This window comes from Pleurodeles waltl, chromosome 4_1 (genome assembly GCF_031143425.1).
Source record: "Pleurodeles waltl isolate 20211129_DDA chromosome 4_1, aPleWal1.hap1.20221129, whole genome shotgun sequence".
Lineage (NCBI taxonomy): Eukaryota > Metazoa > Chordata > Amphibia > Caudata > Salamandridae > Pleurodeles > Pleurodeles waltl.
Genome location: NC_090442.1, coordinates 436,123,800 through 436,146,678, shown reverse-complemented (window position 1 = coordinate 436,146,678; position 22,879 = coordinate 436,123,800). Strand labels below are relative to the sequence as shown.

General features: G+C 44.8%; 1 protein-coding gene across 8 annotated transcripts in view; it reads left to right on the top strand.

The window, feature by feature from the left end:
- PCLO (piccolo presynaptic cytomatrix protein) overlaps positions 1-22,879 on the top strand; it is a 1,309,308-nt gene that overhangs the window by 1,175,012 nt on the left and 111,417 nt on the right. For all 8 annotated transcript variants that reach the window (XM_069228704.1, XM_069228705.1, XM_069228700.1 and 5 more), the window contains one exon: positions 7,370-7,437. In XM_069228704.1, coding sequence (XP_069084805.1) covers positions 7,370-7,437 — 68 coding nt within the window. The remainder of the gene's footprint in view (positions 1-7,369; positions 7,438-22,879) is intronic.

Below are 22,879 nucleotides of genomic sequence, written 5' to 3'. Positions count from 1 at the left end.
TGCTCTGTCTCTAGCCTTCGTCAATGATTTCGGGTCGTAGGGGCTTGTGGGTGATGTGGGTGTGTGTTTTATATTGTGTTGGGTGTGTGGGAGTGGTGTTAGTATGTGTATCAGGTGTGTGTATTTCGAACTGACCAATGTGGCTGAGTTTTCTATGGGTGTGTGTATTTTGACCGCGGCGGTGTGTACCGCCAATGGAATACCGCGTTTGAAAGACCGCCGTGTGGATTTGTGGGTCGGAATGGTATGGGCGTATTTCTGTTGCCGTGACGGTGGAGGTTTGGTCAGCGCCATTTTTTCGCTGACCTTTGGTGTGGCGGATTTTTGAGGATGTCGGGTTTTTGGCGGTTTGCCTGTTGCGGGTCAGAATGACCGTGGCGGTTTACCGCGGCCACGGCGGTGGTATGGCGGCCTTCTGGCCGGCGGTAAGCGACTTTTACCGCCGAGGTCAGAATGACCCCCTTTATATCACTTTTCAGTGATATCTCTACAATTTCATATTGCATCTTTATTCGTTTTTGACCTACAATTATCCTGATAAATAGTATCTATTTTTCTAAACACTGTGTGGTGTATTTTTGTGGTGCTATATTGGGTTATTGTATGATTTATTGCACAAATACTTTACACATTGCCTTCTAAGTTAAGCCTGACTGCTCTTGCCAAGCTACCAGAGGGTGGGCACAGGATAATTTTGGATTGTGTGTGACTTACCCTGACTAGAGTGAGAGTTCTTGCTTGGACAGAGGGTAACCTGACTGCCAACCAAAAACCCCATTTCTAACATTGGTGATCAGCGGTGAGGATAGGACTTGTATTTGTGCAGTGACATACAGTAGCTAAGTATTTCACTACCTACCCACAGTTGAAAGTCAACTTGACTTTTCATCTTTTTGCTTTTGGTTCTCTGATGTCCTCCTGGATATATTATTGATATTTTGGACTTTGGATTTAGTTTTTTGCCTGTGATACCTTATCAGATTGAGAATGGGTATCTACCGTGTGTCATACATTGTGCCTACTGAATCCCTCACTGAGGCTGACCTAAGGAGGCTTTGCAGAAAATGGGGACTTCCTATATCAAGGAGATCCACTAAGATGGAACTGCTAGATATCTACATAACCTGGGCGGAAGAAAGATGGTCAGAGGAAGAGGCAGCAAAAAACCAAATGACTAAGGACTCCTCAGATGAGGAGGAGGACTGCTCAGATGAGGGGGAAGACTACTCAGATGAGGAAAGAGAACCAGTGAAAAATGAATGGATCCTAGAGGCAGAGCGGTGGAGAGAGGAGCTAGATGACTTTATTGAAAGAGCTGAGGCGGCAAGAGCCTTAGCCCTGGAAAAAGGAAGGACTGCAGCTCAGGAGCTGAGCTGTGAAGAGCTGAAACTGGAAGCCGGAAGGGCTGAGTCCAGTTCAGATGGTGGCAGCAAAAATCTTACATCCAGTACTGATGAAGAAGGGCACAAGCCCAGAAATGTGGTGCCCAACTTGAAGAAGGGAGTTGACACACCCCAGGCGGTTCAAGAGTATGAGGTAATCCCGTTATGCACATGGTCCCTGAGAAGGATTGGGAAACTGGCACAGGGAGTCATATTCCTACTGGAGGGAGGGACACTTTACTGGCTCTAGAAGAGAGTGACAGGGAAAAGGGTTCCCCCCTGGTGGACGTCCTGGATACAGAGTGTGGAGACATCCCAGAAGAGTATGGGTTGAGTGTCAGGGACAGTCAGATACTGTCTCACCAGTCTCAGGAGGGTGATGTAGAGTGCTTTTTCAAGGCTGAGTCACTGGATGGTTGGGTGAAGGGTACTGTGGTTAATACATGTGACGGGCAGAGTGATGTAATTGCTAGAGAGCATATGTCTGGTCCTTATTTTACAGAGCTACACCAACACCAGATGGAGTGTGAGTTCTCTGACCCCAGGGAGCTTACAATGGAGGCAGACTTCTGGGTGAGTACCAGAGAGTCTGAAGAGGCATTTGGGGGTGCTCCTGAAGGGAGTGGTCTAGGTGTTTCCCAACCAAGTGAGGTGGGAGAGGATTGTAGTGTCCCAGGTAGGTCCCAGGTCCTAGAGGGTTCCATGAGGGAACGGCAGGAGGGAAGCCTAGCCTGTACCGTAGGGCCACCTGTTGAGGGAGGCCCCGCAGTGTCAGAAGAACTTGGGGGGGTGACTGTAGCCAGCATCCCACCAGTTCTGGTGTCTGGCAGTACCACTCCTAGTGAGGTGGTGCAGAAGTCCAGACAGAGGGGTGAGAGGGGGTTGCGGACCCCAGTCGAGGCCCTGGAGAGTCAGGGGTCAGCTCTGAGAGCAGAGCCCCCCAGGAATGACCCAGATGAAACCGTTTCTGGTTTGGGGGAGATCCAGACTCTGCCAGATGGGCAGAGGTCAGGAGACCTGCGCCAGCCAGACTCTTGTGTGTCCCTTGGGGACGGTGTGTCCCTTGTGGGGGGTGAGCGTCCCCCCCAGGAAGTCCTGGCGTGCCAGGCAATTGTTCAACCTCAGGGTGGTGACTCTGGGTTGGATGACCAGGTTCAGGGGTTAAACTCTGACCTGGTGGGGGGTAGGTGTGCCCCCCAAGAAGTCCTGGTTTGCCAGGCAATTGTTCAACCTCAGGGTGGTGACTCTGGGTTGGATGGCCAGGTTCAGAGGTTAAACTCTGACCTGGTGGGGGGTAGGTGTGCCCCCCAGAAAGTCCTGGTTTACCAGGTAGTGATCCAGTCTGAGGGTACAGGCCCTGGGCTGGAAGACCAGGTTCAGGGTGTCCCCCCGGATCTGGAGGGAGGGGCTACTGATAACAGTGCCCCTACCATGTTGTCTTCTGAGGAGGCCACTCCTAGTTGGAGGGTGCTGGGCCCTAGAAGGGAAGGCAGGGGGAGGGAAGCCTCACCCTGGGCCCTAGTCCATCCTGAAGGTACAGACCCCAGGTTGGAGGGCCAGTTGCAGGTTAACAGCCTTGCACTGGTGGAGTAATGGTACAGGGCGGCTTCTATAAGCACCCCGGCCATGTTGGACTCTGGGGGTACAGAGCCCCAGAGGGGAGGACCAGGTTCAGGCTGTCATCCCTAACCTGGTGGAAGGGAGAGTGGTTAAAGGGTGCCCAGCACCTGGGGCTACCGCCCCCCACTCTCCACAGCCACAGTGGTGGGAGAGCTTTGAGAGGCCTGGCTCTCATCCGTGACAGCTGTCAGTAACCACTGTGGCTTGCTTTCCGGGTGGACAGAGTTATCCCTGGGGAGGGGACAAGTGTCACACCCCGGGGGTATAGTGGGCAACACCACTGTGTTGGTCCTGGTGGTACTATCCTGCTCCTGGGATACGTCTGTGAGCAAAGTAAGGTTAGGTGCTGGACAGATGGTATCCGCAGGTAACGAGAAAGGTTCCCCATGGGTTGGCTTAGTGGGCCCTGAGAGTATGGGCAGAGGGATCCAGTTGGAGTCAGGAAGGCGAAGAACTGGAGCATGCCCCTGCTGTTGTGGGCCTGGGTCCTTGTTCTGTCGCCTCAAACAGGGAAGTACATCAGGATAGTGATTGTTCTCCCCTGGCTTTAGGCTGGTGGGGGGTCATGTTGAACCTGGCTTTTTGACAGGGTCATCCCCAAACTTTTTGCCTCCTTCCTCCTATTTTTTCTGACCTGTTGGTGTTGGCTTTTGAACTCTGGGCACTTTACCACTGCTAACCAGTGCTAAAGTGCTTATGCTCTCTATGTAAATTGTACTGTTGATTGGTTTATCCATGATTGGCTATTTGATTTACTTGTAAGACCCTAGTAGAGTGCACTATATGTGCCTAGGGCCTGTAGATTAAATGCTACTAGTGGGCCTGCAGCACTGGTTGTGTCACCCACTTCAGTAGCCCCTTAACCTTGTCTCAGGCCTGCCATTGCAAGGCCTGTGTATGCAGCTTCACTGCCACTTCGACTTGGCATTTAAAAGTACTTGCCAAGCCTAAAACTCCCCTTTTTCTACATATAAGTCACCCCTAATGTGTGCCCTAGGTAACCCCTAGAGCAGGGTGCTGTGTGGGTAAAAGGGAGGACATGTACCTGTGTAGTTTATATGTCCTGGTAGTGTAAAACTCCTAAATTCGTTTTTACACTACTGTGAGGCCTGTTCCCTTCATAGGCTAACATTGGGGCTGCCCTCATACATTGTTGAAATGGCAGCTGCTGATCTGAAAGGAGCAGGAAGGTCATATTTAGTATGGCCAGAATGGTAATACAAAATCCTGCTTACTGGTGAAGTTGGATTTAATATTACTATTCTAGAAATGCCACTTTTAGAAAGTGAGCATTTCTTTGCACTTAAATCTTTTTGTGCCTTACAATCCATGTCTGGCTAGGTTTAGTTGACAGCTCCTTGTGCATTCACTCAGACACACACCAAACACAGGGTACTCAGCCTCACTTGCATACATCTGCATTTTGAATGGGTCTTCCTGGGCTGGGAGGGTGGAGGGCCTGCCCTCACACAAAGGACTGCCACACCCCCTACTGGGAACCTGGCAGACAGGATTGAGCTGAAAGGGGACCTGGAGCCTTTCTTAGCCACTCTTTGAAGTCACCCCCACTTCAAAGGCACAATTTAGTATAAAACAGGGCCTCTGCCCTACATCATCAGACACTTGCTGGAGAAGAAACCTGAACCAGAGCCTGCATCCTGCCAAGAAGAACTGCCTGGCTGCCTAAAGGACTTACCTGACTTCTTTCTACAAAGGACTTCGGCCTTGCTGTTGCCCTGCTGCCTTGCTGAACTCTTGTCCTGCTGCTGAAGTTCTCTCCGAGGGCTTGGATAGAGCTTGCCTCCTGTTCCCTGAAGTCTCAGGACCAAAAAGACTTCTCTTTTTCATTTGGACTCTTCGTGCGCCGAAAATGTCGACCCACAGCTTGCTCTGTGGCGAGAAAATCACCGCACACCGACGCTGATCGACGCGACACCTTCGGGGCGACCGAAACTGCGACGCACGGCCTCGCAAGGACAACGCCGCCCGACTTCCAGAGGGGAAATCGACGCTACCCCTGCCGTGAGAACGAGAATTCCACGCACAGCCTCCCGGAACGACGCGCAGCCGGAAAACAAGCCGAAGAATCCACGCACAGACCCCGGGACATCTGGTAATCCCGTGAACCACAGAAAGAGACTGTCCGCGCGCCGGAAAACGACGCACAACTTCCCCGCGTGAAAAATAACGACGCAAGTCCGTGTGTGCAGGGGAGAAATCGACACACACACCATTTTTCCACGTATCTCTTCTTCTGCGGCCCTTTGCGGAGATTTTCCACTTTAAACCAGGTACTTTGTGCTTGAAAGAGACTTTGGCCCTCATCCTGACCTTGGCGGGCGGCGGAGGCCGCCCGCCAAAGTCCCGCCGTCAGGTTACCGTTCCGCGGTCGAAAGACCGCGGCGGTAATTCTGACATTCCTGCTGGGCTGGCGGGCGGCCGCCTTCAGGCCGCCCGCCAGCCCAGCGGGAAAGAGGCTTCCGCGATGAAGCCGGCTCGGAATCGAGCCGGCGGAGTGGAAGCTGTGCGACGGGTGCAGTTGCACCCGTCGCGTATTTCACTGTCTGCGCAGCAGACAGTGAAATACATTTAGGGGCCCTCTTATGGGGGCCCCTGCAGTGCCCATGCCAGTGGCATGGGCACTGCAGGGGCCCCCAGGGGCCCCGCGACCCCCCCTACCGCCATCCGGTTCCCGGCGGGCGGACCGCCGGGAACTGGATGGCGGTAGGGGGGGTCGGAATCCCCTCGGCGGCGCAGCAAGCTGCGCCGCCTTGGAGGATTCCAAGGGGCAGCGGAAAACCGGCGGGAGACCGCCGGTTTTCCTGCACTGACCGCGGCCAAAGCGCTGCGGTCAGAATGCCCTGCGGGGCACCGCCGGTCTGTCGGCGGTGCTCCCGCCGACCCTGGCCCCGGTGGTCTAAGACCGCCGGGGTTAGAATCACCCCCTTTGTTTGCTTTTTAAAGACTTAAGACACTTTATATCACTCTTCAGTGATATCTCTACAATTTCACATTGCATCTTTATTCGTTTTTGACCTACAATTATCCTGATTAATAGTATCTATTTTTCTAAACACTGTGTGGTGTATTTTTGTGGTGCTATATTGTGTTATTTTATGATTTATTGCACAAATACTTTACACATTGCCTTCTAAGTTAAGCCTGACTGCTCGTGCCAAGCTACCAGAGGGTGGGCACAGGATAATTTTGGATTGTGTGTGACTTACCCTGACTAGAGTGAGGGTTCTTGCTTGGACAGAGGGTAACCTGACTGCCAACCAAAAACCCAATTTCTAACAGTTAGGAGTTACCATAATTTATATTGGAATGCATCTGGTTTGATAGCCTTTTTGGTAGAGCAAGAGGCACTACAGTATGTGTTGAATTAGATGGCTTGTCCACATTGGACCTCTTTGATATATCAACAACTTACTATTAACACAAAGTAACCCCATGCAGAAAATGCCATTGAATTTCAATTATGAGCGTCAGTTTCATGTCTCCTTTTCTCAGTAAGCAGTTGAAGTACTTGCACCCAAACATGAATCTTTTCAACTCCACTACAATGTCTAATGTAATGTGTACTTTACTACTATCTCATACAGTGATAATTATACTACCTTTGCAGGAACATGCTCAAGGGGCACCCAGTGAAAACATCTGCAACCAATCCCAGGGGTTTCCTCCACTAAAAATGTGTCTGCATTCATTACAGCTGAAATTCAGTCAAGGACTTCCGTCAAGTTTTTTGAGAAGCTAATGTAGAGTCTCTCTCAAGGATGAAGAGATCAATCTGTTAACCAACTATTTGGAATTCCGTTTTGACTGAAAAAACAAACATTATTTGACAGAGGATAAACATTCTGTATCAAAGAAAGTATTGCACCAGACACGACAGGCAGATGTGTTTTCAAAAACTACTGTCACCACAGTAGAAAGCCCAGCTTGAGTTGTAATTTGCACTCATAAATCATTACATTTGCACAGCTAAGCAAGTTCAATATCTGGGCAGTCAGCTTTGTGAATTTAACACCAAATATTGATTCTTCTGATGAGCAAAATTGGTAGCAGGTAGTTATTCCCCATATGATATACTTACCAGATACTAATGTGAATGACCATGCTGTATGTAGTTTATAGTAATCAGCAGGGGGTAGCTTTTGTCAAAGTGTTCTGGACATCAGATAATTTTCAATCCAAGCCTAACTTTGCAGATAATGCAGTTCTTTCACTAGGGAAGAATCCATTTGCAATCCTCCTATGCAACACGAATATTTGTCTGTTATCCTTCTTGAGCTTGCAAGTCGCATCTAGGTAGCCAACATTATGAACATGCTAACCAGTATTTCTGTTTCTTTTTTTCACAGAGGGAAAATGAGCCAAAATGGTCAAGATCCAATATTGCAGTCTGGGGTTACCATAACTGATACAGAAGGTAGAATTAAAATCAATGGTTACTTTCCATATTCAGTTTAGATCCAATTTTGGCATTTTGTTTAAATATTTCTCTTGTTTTTCGTGTCATTTATATGATAAGCATCACAACCAATACAAACCCCATGTTTTCTTCGATAGTTTTAAACTAATTTGTCTAATAACAAAAGATAAATGTAGCATATATACAAATAGCGGTTTGATGTAATGATATTTGTTAGTATGTTGTATGACTTTTTTCAGGGGATGATATGCTTTACCCAGAAAAGTCATATTAAGTATGGGAAGAAAATGCCTTTTGCTGAGAGTTATTTTGTGCACTTGTGGCTTGCAAAGTTTTGTGATACAAAATGTTAAAATTTCACCTAGGCCTACTGTTAGGGTATTTTTTGTAATGTTAGAATTTATTATATTTGTTCTGTATTGAGTTTGTTACTGTATCTATAAGCTGTGTACACCTGACTCCTTCACCTTGAAGTAGGTAATTGAAATGCAAGTTCCTTAAGTACTGCCACAGTTTTAGCACTGGCTGTTTAAACAAGGCCTTACTATCAGTTTTCCTCCATTTGTAAGGATGTGTCTGGCCATTCATTAGACTGATGATCTGGGCACACCAATTTAGGAATAGCCTATGACTTATCATCATAGTAGTTCCTTCCTTTTTTTCATTTTGTTATCAACTTGATTCCAAAATGTTGAATGGGAATGAACGAACAATTGACATCAGGTGACAAATAAAGTGAGATACCTGTACTATATCCTTTCTCATCCTATGTTTGGCATGGTCTTGCACAGTGGAAACTTTGCTTGAAAGAAATCTCAAAGGTTAAAGAATTGCTTTGTTTTTTACAATCATCCCCTTGTTAAGAATAGATGATTGTTCTGTTTTCTGGTTTCAAGTTGGCTTCTTTTGCTTTTTTTTCCTTGAAGCAGTTCGAGGAGGACCCTTACCAGTGCCTTGATTACAGTTTGGTGTTAGGGTGGTATGGTTTATTTTTTGCTCTTGGAGAAAAATATTGAAATTGAATAAATGATCGTACAACTACATAACTAATATGATGTAATTATCTGTGTTTATCCTTGGATGTAAGTGGGCTTGTGTATATGTTATTGGAGTCTATTGTATGCCATTACTCTGCCTCCATTGATAACGTAATTGACAAGAGTCCTCTTGGAGATTGAATACTCTGTAATAAAGTATGCTTACAGAATAAAAAAAGCAATGGGTAGTAACGCCTTGCCTACACTCAAAGGTCGTGATGACTTTGTGCCATCTTATTCTGGACTTTCAGTTTCCTGTGGAAATAGTGGCTGTTGCTTTAGGGTTCATTTTAAATGAGCAGGGATACTCAGGACAATTAATGTAGTCCAGCCTCAAGAGACAGAGAGAAGACAGTTTGAATTCTCTGAGGTTTTTGGAAATGATCAAAGATATTTTTGGGAGCTTTCAAGTGAAAAAACTCCACCTAGACTTTCCAAGTTAGATTATGATTTGCCTGTTAACTCTCCTAACAGCTTTGGTATACCCACCTAATGTGTGTCATTTGGCGCACAAACAAATACTGACTTTGCCCCTCCTGGACAAAATCCCACTTAAAAAAGTTCCACTAATTGATCGCCATCTCTATGTGTTTGAAGTTGCTGCATGATTCCTACAACCTGGCTGAGAGGTCTGGGTTCGAGAGAAACCACTAGCTCCTGGGCCAAAGGCTAAAGAAAAGGGTTCCCACGAGTGCAGTCAAATAGGAGAGTGGCCTGTACCCATAAAAAGGGAGACAGGGAAACTGTACTCTTATTAAGAAATGAGTTTAAAGTCTTCTGCATCTTAAAAGCCATAACTGATTAACAAAGAAATATGAATAGCTAGAGTGAGTCAGTCTTTTCGAGAGCCAGTGCTTCAGGCTTTGACATAGCAAGCGATCGAAAAAAAATCATGGTCCCTCTTTTCCATCAAAAAAACATATATCTTCTGTAAGGAAGAAAATGCATTGACTCCTGATGGCAGAAGCAGTTAAACTTATGTGTGTTTGTATGAACATTAAATATTGGCTGGGTAGGCCAAATTATGGATTCATTCCTACTTTACTGTGAGACATATTCATTTGTAAATTTGGACATTTTGTACTCAAGAGCCCTGCGATCTTTCATCTATGGTAATTGTCAACTATTCTGCATGGAAATTAGTGTCTGGAATAAACTACCAAATGGGATTTAGTCCCTCCTGAAGTTTCATTTAGTTAACTAACTTGTATAGCTACAGTCATCCAGATCAGTGGCTAAAGACACTGTGTTGGTAGGGTGCACTGTATTAATGTTGCCTAGTGTGATCAGAAAACTTCAATTCCGATCATTCAAAGCTTTGATGTCAAAGCTGTGAAAATGAAAGTCTAATTTTTACACTACTCCTTTGTCGTCAGAGCAGTGAAACAAAGGCTCCAAAGCTGTTACTTTGTAGGTGATGATCAACTGTAGCCACAGGGTCTCCACAGGCCGAAGGAAGAGGGAATCGCGGTTTGCAGTCTTGCTGTGTTAACCTGTCTGTGTCAAATTTCACTGACAGCAAAAAGCAGGCTGGACAGCCAGGCCGCTGTCAGTGAAGCTCTTCGTCAATCACTGAGCTCATACATAACAGCTTTGGGTAAGCAGGGGAAGGTAAGGCAAAGAGGATGGAGTGCATTTTGAGAGGCAGCCAGGCATAAGAGTTGCATTGGTGGAAGGTGAGGCAAGAGTACTGGTGAGGGTAAATGGGGATGGTAAAAAGATGTGTGGTATCTTGATATATGCGATGCTTTTCTATTCAATGTAGAATCATTTGGGATGCTCTGATGGTTCTGTCTATGGAATGACCTAAGGCAAGTTCCTGTATACTGCTGAACTGCAACTAAACTTCATCATAATTGCATCTTTCCTGAGTGTGGCTATCTTCATCACATTGGCAATGAGCTGGAGAAACATATTGATTAAGAACCCACCTTGTCTCTCAGGAAGTTTATTCTGCCAGTAGATGACATGTGTCAACACATTTACAAATTTATCTCTGGCATTTTGCTCAAGGTACTGACATTGAATCCTTGCTTGCCCCTCTGAACATTTTTAATGTTGTGTACCTGTAGAAACGCGTAGGTGAGGTGATTATTTTAAAAACTCAGCATGAGGTTCAGTAACAGAGTAAGAGCCGCATGAGCAGGGCAATCATAGCACAAGTACCTGAAATATTGATGTGTGTTCTAGAATTTACTTGTGCACGCTATCCATAAAAACAAGTGTTTTCACTTGAATGGTCAGCACATTTATTTTTCATCCTGTAACAAATGATTACTCTAAGCTGTGCGTATCACTGCCGACGTTGCGGAATGTCACAACACAGCCTGGAGACACTCGCCGTCCCTTGATACACTGACACACTTTCTTTATGCCGGCTTCTGCGCTCACGAAGGAGAGTCTATGTCACATGATTTTGTCAAGACACACACTGTTCTTGGTATGCTGACATGCAATTCTTTTCTACGTAGTCTTCCATAGCAACCAGCATTGCTGTGGGGGCAGCCACTGGTTTCGGAGACATTGCGGTTGAGGCACTTTCATGCTTCGGATCATTGGGTTGGGTCATTGGCGCACCACATCAAGTGACGTGTAGCCAGCTCCTTATTTAGCAGTAAGAACATTGAAGTTCTTGGGTTTGTTGTTTTTTTCCCCTTTTGTTTTTATTGTTTTTTTTTTTTATTTACAGCGGATTCCTAGGTGCTTAGTCGAGCACCGGAGTTTCAAAGATATCAGGTGCCTTGTCAGACCCCAAAGTCTGTTACACAGCTGTGGAGAACATAATTGACTTACACAGACATATTTATATTTATTTGTTTTACATTTATTTTAGGTATTGTTTGTGAATTCTTGTACTGTCAAAGCAAATGCCTAACTAATATTTATTCTCGAATATTGGTTTACCAGTTCAATATATAGATTTAACTTTAAGTAAGAAAACCTGTGCACATTCTCCTACTTATAGTAATTATTTGATTAGCCAACCATATTTAGCTCAGGTATGCAGAATATCACACCACCACCGTTCCTTATATCATCTCCAGGAGAATCAAGCATCACTTGGTTTAAATGAAAAAAGGGTTTTACTCATTATGCCCAGGTCTGTGGTACCTCGTTCAGTGTGGACAGAAAAGTCTGTCTGTTCCTCCATTGTTAAGGCCTTGAAGTCCATGAAGTTTTCTAACATCTTTCTGACAATGAGGGTGTTAGACTTTTCATCCTTGGCGTGGTCTACCTTAACTTTTTGCCTCAGTTTCCAAGGTTGTTGATGTGTGCTGAACTCTGTTTTTGCTGTTTTTGTTACTCTTGGCACTTTACCACTGCTAACCAGTGCTAAAGTGCAAGTGCTCCTATACAAAATGTGTATGTAATTGGTTCATCAATGATTTGATTTATTAGTAAGTCCCTAGTACAGTGCAGTAGAGGTGCCCAGGGCCTGTAAATCAAATGCTACTAGTGGGCATGAAGCACTGGTTGTGCAACCCACATTAGTAGCTCTGTAAACATGGCTCAAACCTGCCACTGCAGTGTCTGTGTATGCAGTTTTAAACTGTAAATTCGACTTGGCAAGTGTACCCACTTGCCAGGCCTAATCCTTCCCTTTTCTTACATGTAGGGCACCCCTAAGGTAGGCCCTAGGTAGCCCCAAGGGCAGGGTGCAGTGTATGGTTAAGGTAGGACATATAGTAAAGTGTTTCATATGTCCTGACAGTGAAATACTGCTAAATTCGTTTTTTCACTGTTGCAAGGCCTGTCCCTCTCATAGGTTAACATGGGGGGGCTACCTTTAAATATGATTAAACTGTAGATTCCCTTTGGGAGCGGATAGACATGTGGAGTTTGGGGTCTCAGAGCTCACAATTTAAAAATACATCTTGTAGTAAAATTGATTTTAAGATTGTGTGTTTGAAAATGTCACTTTTAGAAAGTGAGCATTTTCTTGCTTAAACCATTTCTGTGACTCTACCTCTTTGTGGATTCCTTGCCTGGGTCAGTTTGACAGTCAGTTGGGCTGGTTGCACCTCTCACTAGACAGTGACACAAAGGGAGCTGGGGTGTAGCCTGCATATCCTGATGAGCCATCTGTGCTAGGAGGGAGGGGAGGAATGGTCACTCCCACATGAAAGGGCTGTGCCTGCCCTCACATAATGCAGTCTCCAACCCCCTGGTGTGTGTCTGGGGCCTGGCCTGGGCAAGGCAGGATTTCACAAACAAGAGAGACTTTTCTCTGGAAACCAAGAGGAACCTCTGCCTGGAGAAGAGCTAAAGAGCTGAGGAAGAAGAGCTGCCCTGCCTGTGATTGTGCTTTGTGGAGCTATCCTGCAGTTGCTGCTTCTGCCTGTGCTAGAGGACAAAGATTGGACTTTGTGTGCCTTCCTTCTTGTGAAGAACTCTCCAAGGGCTTGAATTAGAGCTTGCCTCCTGTTGTTTGAAGTCTCAGGGACAGCAAAGACTTCTCTCTGCCAGCACCTGGAGCCTCTGCTGAGATTCCTACTGTGCCAAGTGGTGCCCATCCAGTTCCTGGGACCCTGAAAGGAGAAGATGGCAGAACAAGAGTGAGAAATCCTTGCACCGACTGCCTTGCGTGGAAAAGATCGACACAACTCCGATCCACGGCTGAAAAATGGACGCGCTGCCGGCTTCGAAGCTGAAAATTGGCGCTCGCCTGCAGCGCAACTGAAAGATCGACGCACACGGCTGGAGAAAAGACATGCAGCATCACTGACGGAGGCTGGTGAGATTGCAACCCGCGCTGTGTGGTTTTCAGATCATCGTGTGGCAGGATTTCTGACGCAAACATCGCTGGGCGTGTAAAAATGACGCAAGGCCAGACTGGACCCGAGAGTGCGGTTCGAATCGATGCATCGCTCTCCTGCGGAGAGAAGAAATGATGCACGCAGACTCGACTTAAAACTAGACTCGCCCTTAAAACTAGTTGGATATTTTGTAAGAGATTTTGAGTACAAGGGTCCAATAACTGCAGGAAAGATCTACATTTCATGCAAAGGTGACAGCATTATCAGCTCGTTTCATCAAAAGACATTAACGTGATGCCACATCCCAACAACGTGTATTATCTTGAAAGAAGTACCTTCTAGGATGGAACCTGTACATGAAAAAGATGTGGGTGTAGAAATAAATACCCTAGACGAGGATAGTAAAGATGTAAATGATTTGATTCACGGTTATGCCAGGAATTCAAGGATGTTTTTAATGAAAACTTAAGATGTCTGTCTGATTATACACACAAAATTGAACTTAAGGAGAATGCCTCCCCTGTGATATGCAAGCTGTGTAGAGTACCATTGGTGCCGAGACAAGCCATGCTCACCCAGCTCAATAATTTGAAAAAAGAAGGTATTATTGTAGAAACAGAATGGCTCCCTCCTGTGGTCCTTGCAGCAAACCTTCAGGGGAAGTAAGATTATGTGTGGACTTCAGGGGTTTGAACAGGGCAGTGATCATGGACAAGTACCCCTTCCCAATATTTCTGAGATGCTGTCTCAGCTAGAAAGTCCAACTGCCTTCTCCACTTTGGATCTCAAAGCTGTATACCACCAGACTAAATTAGACAGTAGTTCGATGGACCTAACATCCTTCATTACACTGTTTGGATTGTTTAAGTTTACCAGAATGCCCTTTGGATTAAATTCTACCACCTCAGTTTTCTAAAGGGCAATGGAGGATGGATTGGAAAATATAACTCGGGTAATACATTTACCACAATGACATCCTAATCTATGGTCTAAACAAGAAGAACACAATTGTAGGTTGAGATCAGTCCTGGAAAGATTTATAACGAGGGGCCTCACCCTAAGGGAAACCTGATGTAAGTGTAACCAATCCGAAATCGAGTATTTGGGGCATAAACTAACTAAAGATGGTGTCAAACCTAGGAACAGTTAGTAAAAACCATTGAGAACTTACTGGTTCCAGATAGCAAAGATGATTTAGTTGCATTCTTACAGATGGCTGAGTATTATAACAAAATCATCCCGGGTTTTGCCAGCTGCACCCACAGCCTGAGTGCACACCTAAAAAGTGGGGTGAAGTTTGCTTGGTCTGCACAATGTGATCTTGAGTTCCAAGATGTAAGGGGTGCCTTATGTAATGCCCACTAGTTGCAGATTTCTGACACCAAGAGACAATCTATTTTAGTTACTGATGTGAGCTCCAAGGAGTTAGGTGCAGTGCTGAAGCAGATAAAAGATGGTGTTGTTGGGTTAGTTGTTAGGTGCATACTCACACTTACTTTTTCCTATTTTAGCTTAGGTTTTAGGCCTGTGACCCTTCGATGAGTCACCTACCATTTTATTTCTTTAATTCTTTTAGCAGGGCAATTTCTTTTATTATTTTAGCAAGGCATCATTTTAGTGGTGATGTTTTATTATTCTTATCTATTATCCTTCTCTGCAGAATTTTGTTATTCATTGCTTTGCATGACATTTCATTCTGTGCTTGCATCAAGGCTACATATCATAGCTTCTCAGGTATTGCCGGCTCAGAGAGTACAGTGTCTTCCTTACACAGAAAGGGACATTTTGTCATGTCACGACAGTTCCTAACACATTTATTATAAAATATCAGGCTGCTTTAGCATCCTTAGAGGAGACATTTCAGTCAGATCGCATCTTATGCTGCGCATTGCCTTTGCAGTTTCAGCAGAAATTTGTCCCTTCCTCTTCTGTTGTGGAGGAGGATTTCCAGCAGACTAATCAACCTCTCCTTTACCTACAAAACAGGTATGGGGCTCGCACTACACTCCTGCGACTAGATGGGCAGATTAGGACTATCACTGCTACTTGCTCTCATGTAGGAATCTTAGTAGTTTGTAGTAATATTAATAATACTATTGTGACTAACATAATGGGACTTTTTCCATGTTTCACTTTCTTGGTAACCATTGTATTAGTTTCTGGTTTCATCATCCTTATAATTGCGCTTAATTACTTTTTACGCAGGATGCATTCAATAAATCCTATTGAACCAAGATATGCTTCTACTTGTCATTACATGTATGAGACATGTGTAACTGAGAGAACGGGGCACGATCTGTTTCCACCATGACTTCCCCGAGGGGTCTAAGAATGTCATGCATAGGCTGATGCATGACACTCTTACCTACGGTATCTGTGAGGTACTGCTACCTAGCCGAAAGGGTTAGGCCGGCACCTGTCACGCAGTTTGGGATTGGACTCAGTTCCCCATACTCGGTGGTACTGCCACCCAGAATTCAGGAGTCTTGTTATTTTAGCGCGAGTCTCATGACAGTAACGTTGAGAAAACTATCATGTTTATTTCCAGGGATTTAGTTGGCCCTGAAAATAGATACTCTGTTATTGAATAGGAAGCATCGTGCATTTATTAGGCCATTAAGAAATTGAAGACGCTCCTCTGGGGAACGGACTCTATAGTAAGGACCGACCATAAGCCTTCAAAGATGTGTTTTACAAAGAGAATTTAGATGCCATCTTAAGCAGAATATGCAAATGGGTTGTAGCTCTACAACACTATGATTTTAAGGTTGAGTATATCCCCTGGGCTGAGAAAAAGGTGACAAATTGCCTTTTTTATCTAGTTGTAGAACAGGCATAACTGGAAAAAGAGGTGAAGGGCAATCCATGGGACTTAAAAGAATTCCAAGTCTGTGAGGGCACAAAAGATATATTCAGTGAAAGCAAATGAACAATTCTGTTGAGGGATGACAGTGTTAAAAGAAGTAATTAGGTTGATCAGTAAAGGCTGGAACTCAAAGAATGGTGTAAGTGAGGGTGGTCTAAAGTACTGGAACATGAGGAGTGAGTTGTCTGAGCGTGTTACGAGAGGCACAAAGTTAGTTTTGCCCGGTAAAGTCAGAGAAATTCTCATTGAATTAGGTCATCAAGGCTGTCTGGGAATTTCAAAAACTAAAGAAAGAATCAGATTATACTTTTGGTGGCCCAGGATTGATTCAGGTGGAGAGAGTTCTCAGGGACTGTTTGGAGTGTAGAGCAAGCGATAAGGTTTGCAAAACTAGGGTACAGCCCACGGATGTGAGAGATGCTCCGGAGAGAGTATGGCAAATATTAGCATTGGACATCTTAGGGTCAGTCACTAGCAAAACATGTCATTCTTATGTGATAATATTGATAGATATGTTTTCACACTGTCCAGAGATATGCATCTCGCTGAACATAGAGACAAGTAGTGTAATTAAGGCCCTCATTCTGACCCTGGCGGTTTGTAACCGCCAGGGCAGAGGGCAGAGGAAGCACCGCCAACAGGCTGGCGGTGCTTCCGGGGCAATTCTGACCGCGGCGGTAAAGCCGCGGTCAGAAAAGGGGAACCGGCGGTTTCCCGCCGGTTTTCCCCTGCCCCAGGGAATCCTCAATGGCGGCGCTGCATGCAGCGCCGCCATGGGGATTCCGACCCCCTTCCCGCTAGCCTGTTCCTGGCGGTTTACACCGCCAGGAAGAGGCTGGCGGGAATGGGTGTCTTGGGGCCCCTGGGGGCCCCTGCAGTGCCCATGCCACTGGCATGGGCACTGCAGGGGCCCCCTAACAGGGCCCCATTAAGATTTTCAGTGTCGGCAAAGCAGACACTGAAAATCGCGACGGGTGCCACTGCACCCGTCGCACCACAGCAAATCCGCCGGCTCCATTCGGAGCCGGCTTCATCGTTGCGGGGACTTTCACCGCTGGGCCGGCGGGCGATCGGCTTGAGATCGCCCGCCGGCCCAGCGGGAAAGTTGTGATCACCGCCGCGGTCATTTGACCGCGGTGCGGTGTTTGGGCGGTTTCCGCCCGGCGGGCAGCACCCGCCGCCCGCCGGGGTCGGAATGACCCCCTAAGTTCCTCAAATAGGTTTCTAGTAGGGAAGAGCTTCCGGAGTGTATCCTGACATATAACGGAATACAATTGGTTTCCAAAGAAATTGAGGATTTTTTGTCTCAAAGAGGGATCAAGCACAATAAGTGTTCTCTCTACCATCCCAAAATCATTGGCATGGTAGAGAGATTCAATAGGGTTCTGAAAGAGTTCATTCAAATTGCAAGAACTCAGAACAAGGAGGGAAAGAATGAAATTCGAGAGAGAGAGTGGGAGTATAGATTGCCTAGGGCCTCATTCAGTCACAGGTAAGGTACCTTCTGACTTATTTAGGGACAGGAGGCCCATACAGTGATGTGTTCATGTTGGATGAAGTGTACAAACTTGGGTCTGTCTCTGGAAAATGAGAAGTGGAAGGAAGTACAACGGGAAAAGTTTTGGAAGAGGAAGCAAAATGTTGACAAGAGAGTTTCTACTTGTCAAATTGAACTGAAAGAAGGGGACACAGTAAAAGTAAAGTATCCTCAAAAAAGTGGGACATCTAGTTTTTCCCCTCTGTTTAGAATTGCAATCACACACCATAATTCTTTAAGCAGAAATAGTTCCAACAGTACAAACGTGAGCGATGAGGTTGAACCAAGAAGAAGCAAATGATGTGTTGTCCCACCTAAATTCATGAAGGATTATGTATGAAATGTAAACTGATGCATTTTATTACTGTTTTTTTGGGTTTGGTTTTAGTTTTTTAGAAGGTATCTATATATATATATATTTTTAAACAAAGAGGGGAGATGTGTTGTATCTTGATGAGTGATGCTTCCTAATTACTATGTAGAATCATTTGGTATGTGGAGAACTTAGAATGACTTGATGGTGCTATCTGTTGAATGACCCAAGGGAGTCAGTTTGTCGCTGACTGATGTGGTGTACGTTTTCGCTATACTGCTGAACTACAATTAAACGTCATCTTAACTGCACCTTTCCTGAGTCTGGCTAGCTTCATCTCATGATGGCGGGTATTTTTTTTTTTTAAGGCAGGGAGGAGAGGGATCTTTTGTCGTTTGTGAAAGAGGGCAACTGGTTTGTTTTTGGATTGAGTAGCGGAGGAAGGGTTCACTTGAGGGCGGTGTGGTAGGTAACAGGATAGATGACTTGAGGGTGGTGGGTTAGGTGACAGGAGGCCAAAATCTCTAAGGGAGGAGTACATGCATTGCATGGGTTACCCAGGAGTCCTCTAAATCTGTGTTGCTGAGCTAAGCAGGGAAATATATTTTTGTAGGCTCCTATTCAACATAGAGCTGTGTCCTTTTCCTCAGTGAAGTGCCCTGCAACATTTTAAACAACGTAAGCTTATCTCTTGTTGCCTATCTAATGTTACTTCAAACACTCGATGGAAAGCAATCCCACTATGGGCAGCTACAAATCTACAATTCTGTATTTTCATTTATGAATTTCCCCCCATGTGAATCTCTTCTTCTGACCATGTTTTTTATACCCCAGTGTGGCTCTTACTTTCCTTCAACATTCCTCTACTCTCATAACCTTTTGGGTGCCTCCTATTTTCTAGTGTGCCAATCAGGTTTCAGAATTCTAGTATCTCCACCAACTTGCCTTTCGTCTTTCCCCAATGTTTGTCTCGTAAACCTGATTATATCGCTCATATTTCACCTATGCATTTCAGTTATCCTATTCTTATACATGTCTCACATCCACCAGTGATTCACATGCTAATTGATCAGGAAACATTCGGTGATGTAATGGTGATACCAGACTCACCATAGAAAGCACTAAACAGGTTTGAATACACAACAGAGGTTCAGATCTGAACACTAATTAATGGGCAGTCGTCATCCTGGCTTTCCTAATTATATGTATGCCCATTAAGCATTATGGAACCATGGAAGAAGTTTTGTATATGTGAGTTGCTCCTGTCGAATAATGGCTCTTTAAACTGAAGGATTGTGCCTGGCACTTGGAAAACAAACTACTATGGAGCGATTGTTGGAAAAGCCCCACTAAGGAAAGGAACATTGGGCTCCATATCACTGTGGCCATTTGTTTTCAAACTAATGGAGAAGATGGATCTCATAACAAACCTTTATGGACGAGAAAAAGCCATAATGCATTCGAGTACAAGATATTATTAATTCGGGATAATCTGTGGAGATTTGTCGATGGCAGTAACGATTTTGGACACATCAGCAGCATTTGAAACCATGAGCCACGAATGAATTGCTAAAACATTTTAGCTGATAACTACCAGAAGGTTATCTTACCTCACCCCATGGAACTCAGCTGTGATGTCCTTCTGGGCTTACCATAGTATCCCTTATTCAGCTTGCACAATGAGGCTCCTTGCAGTTGTGCATTCTGTATGAGGTAATTTTTACTGTGTGTGCTGACGACATTCAGCTCAATCCTACAAACATTGTTCTTCTCCTTACCACAGTGTATACATGTATCTTTCTATATGGTAGAAGGTATCCTGTTCCAAAATCATGAACCCACCCACCAGCCTTTCTGCCACGGAATTTTGCAATCTGAGCATTCACATGGATGATACCGCCTGGCTTCAAAACTCATGACAACAAAGTATCCAGTGTGCGTTTTCTCTGTATCAAGATTTAGAAGAAGCAGTTTCATGCCGGGTTTAGTTTAATGTTAAAACTGGTCCAATTGCCTTGGTTCAATTGTGATTCGACTATGCAATGACATCTGTCATGATAGCCTCGTAAATACTTCTCTGTCTTCAGATAGTTTAGGATACTGCTGTCAGACGGTTTGCAGGCCTTTTAGGGAAGGGTATATCACACCTGTGCTCAGAAGACTGCATTTGTTCACTATTTATCGCAGGGTCATTTTTTAAAGCCTCTAAACCTCTGTACATGTCCAGATTTGGGCCAACACTCATTAATAGTCAGTGCGTGCTGATACTGCACCTAGGCACGCGGTCATATTCTGTAACATTAACTACCTGTGAATCACTCATTCAAACACTAGTGCCCTGTGCATCTTTCCTTTCACTGCATATTTGCTATAGTTTTTCTGCCAAAGGCATGTGTGAATTAAGTTCACTATAGAGCTGAATATGTGTGTACACAACCAGCGATATCTGGTAAGTGTCTTAACCCCTTGGGGACACCATGTCACCACCGTGTCTCTGAAGGGCGGCTCAAGGACTGGGTAGGACAGTGTACATGAAGCAACATAACCTGTAGAAGCAGCATAACTGGTAGAAAAAGTCCTAACTGCAATGTGGCATGCTGATCTCGAGAAACAGGCCACAAGTGCATTGGTAGGTACCACCCAGTAATTGGCATGTAGAACTGGTTTTTAAAGGGGACCCCTTCACACTTCAGCCTCACAGTTGCAGTGCAAATAGCAAGATTTCAATGTGTTGGGGACAGCAAGATGTGCTCCAGTCGAAGCTCTCTGAATCCGCGAAAGTGATTCACAGTGATGCAATATCTTATTGGGGGTGTTTGTATCTACCTGATCCCTCCAGCACCCCAGTGCTCTTGAAAACAACGTGCCTTCGTTGCAGGACATGAAGTCCATGGAATTCAATGGAAAAACAATTTTAAACTATCTAATATGCCTTTTTAGAAAACAGCATAACGGTGACCTAGAAATAAGTCTCTGACCCAATCCAAAATGTGAGTGGCACTTTTTTAAGCAATAGCTGAAGCAGACTGGTCCAAGCAAGTCAATGTGTGAAGAGATGACATTTATGTTTGTTCTGGCACCATCTCAGACCCGGCCCACTTAAAGGCCTGAGCTGCACTTCATGATGCTAACCTCAGATCTGTTTACCATATTTTAACATTTTATTGCATTAGTCTAGTGTCTAAAGTGTAAAATGTCGAGCTTTTGGGGCACCGTTTTACTCCATCACCTTGGTTAGTGCAGACCAGAGGGCAATTGTTTTAGCCAAAGAAATTAATGTACATTTTCCTAAACCCACCCTAGCCTCAGGGGACCATCTTATTATGTGCTCTGCAAATACCTCGCTTTCACACATCCATTCCAACATTTACATTTGACCCCGTCCACGGCCTTCAATGGAATGGAAATCAATTCCCAGGATTCTATATGCATTGACGTAATTGAGCGTATCGATTGTAAATTCTGGAGGTGATTACCCCTTTTCTTCTACTGCCAAGTTCACTAAAGGATAGAACATGGAATTAGAAATAATTGCAAAGAATAATCAGCTATTGGGCTTATTTATTGCCCGAGCCCTATAAAATACATTATGATAATGACTAGCATTTCAATCAGCAAAGCCTTTAGTTGAAAGCATTCAGCCATTTTACAGCGTCTAATGAGTTAACGTAATGAATATTGATCTGCTGCATCTTTTTCGTTATTTTTCCGCTGGGGACATATTTAAATAGTTTCGTCTCATACGTCTCTGAAACCACGAACCCCTTACTAAACTTTGAAAACAATATTTTCTCCATCTAGCTTCTTCGCAGGATGCATTTTAGTTTATAAAATATACTGGCTGGCCGGCTGCTGATTCCGGAGGAATGCTGGTATTAAACAACACTGTGCCTGTCGTCTTCCTTAAGTGATTTTTAAAATGATAGCTTTGTCCTTTACAGACCGTTTTCAGCATCACTCTTTGCCATTAAATCATCAGTATGACCGGCGATAACCCGGTCTGACTTATGCCCGTTGTCTGGAGCTCTCGCCGTGCAATATTAATCAATGCCACCTATATGAGAAAGCGAGCTTTGATTAATTGCTAAATCTGGTACAGTGGCCAGGAAAACGGTAGGCCATGCATTTGTCTTTTAGTGGGTGAAAATGCAGTTGTTTTGTGGGATTTCACAAAGAATATACTTTAACCTTTGAAATGCTGCGCTCTCTATATTCTGTAAAACAGCTTTGCTAAAATTATTGCAGCATTGAGGACATTGATTGAATTCACTCCCACCAGGTATTTGTGCAAGGCCCTCTCTGCAGGATGTCAACACTATCATCGAAAACATTTTAAGCTTCTGGAAAGCGGTGCACTCAGCCCTCACACTGTAAATATGCAGATATAACCATGGTTCTGGCTGGTCTTAGAAATGTCTGTATGGCCCCGCTGACAACATCCTGCAAAACAGAGGCTGCTGTCACTTTCTCAATCGATTACTTTTATATTGGATTATAATTAGACTGTGTGCCACTACTGCAGCACATGGCCACTAGTTTCCTGAATGACTACATTGGCGGCTGGAAGGGCTGGCCTTAGTGCTTGTGGCGCTCTGTGTGACAATGTTTGTTGGCGTCCCCCAATGACCACCTCCGCCACAGATTCCCTCACTAACACCATTTAACAGTGCCCCTCAAGTCTCCATAACCACTCCCTCTCAGTTGCATTTAATTTGTTTTATAGTGCCACTCATACCAGTGTAGGGTGGTAGAGTACTTTACATTACACATACATTACACAGAGACTATCTATCACAGGAATCAGTGTATGAGAAATGTTACATAAGACAGAGGACTACACGGTGTAGCAGTCACATGTCATCCATGCTGTAGGCTGTATAGTTTAAAAGTGCTTGGTCTGAAGAAGCACAAACTCAGAATTTAATTTTT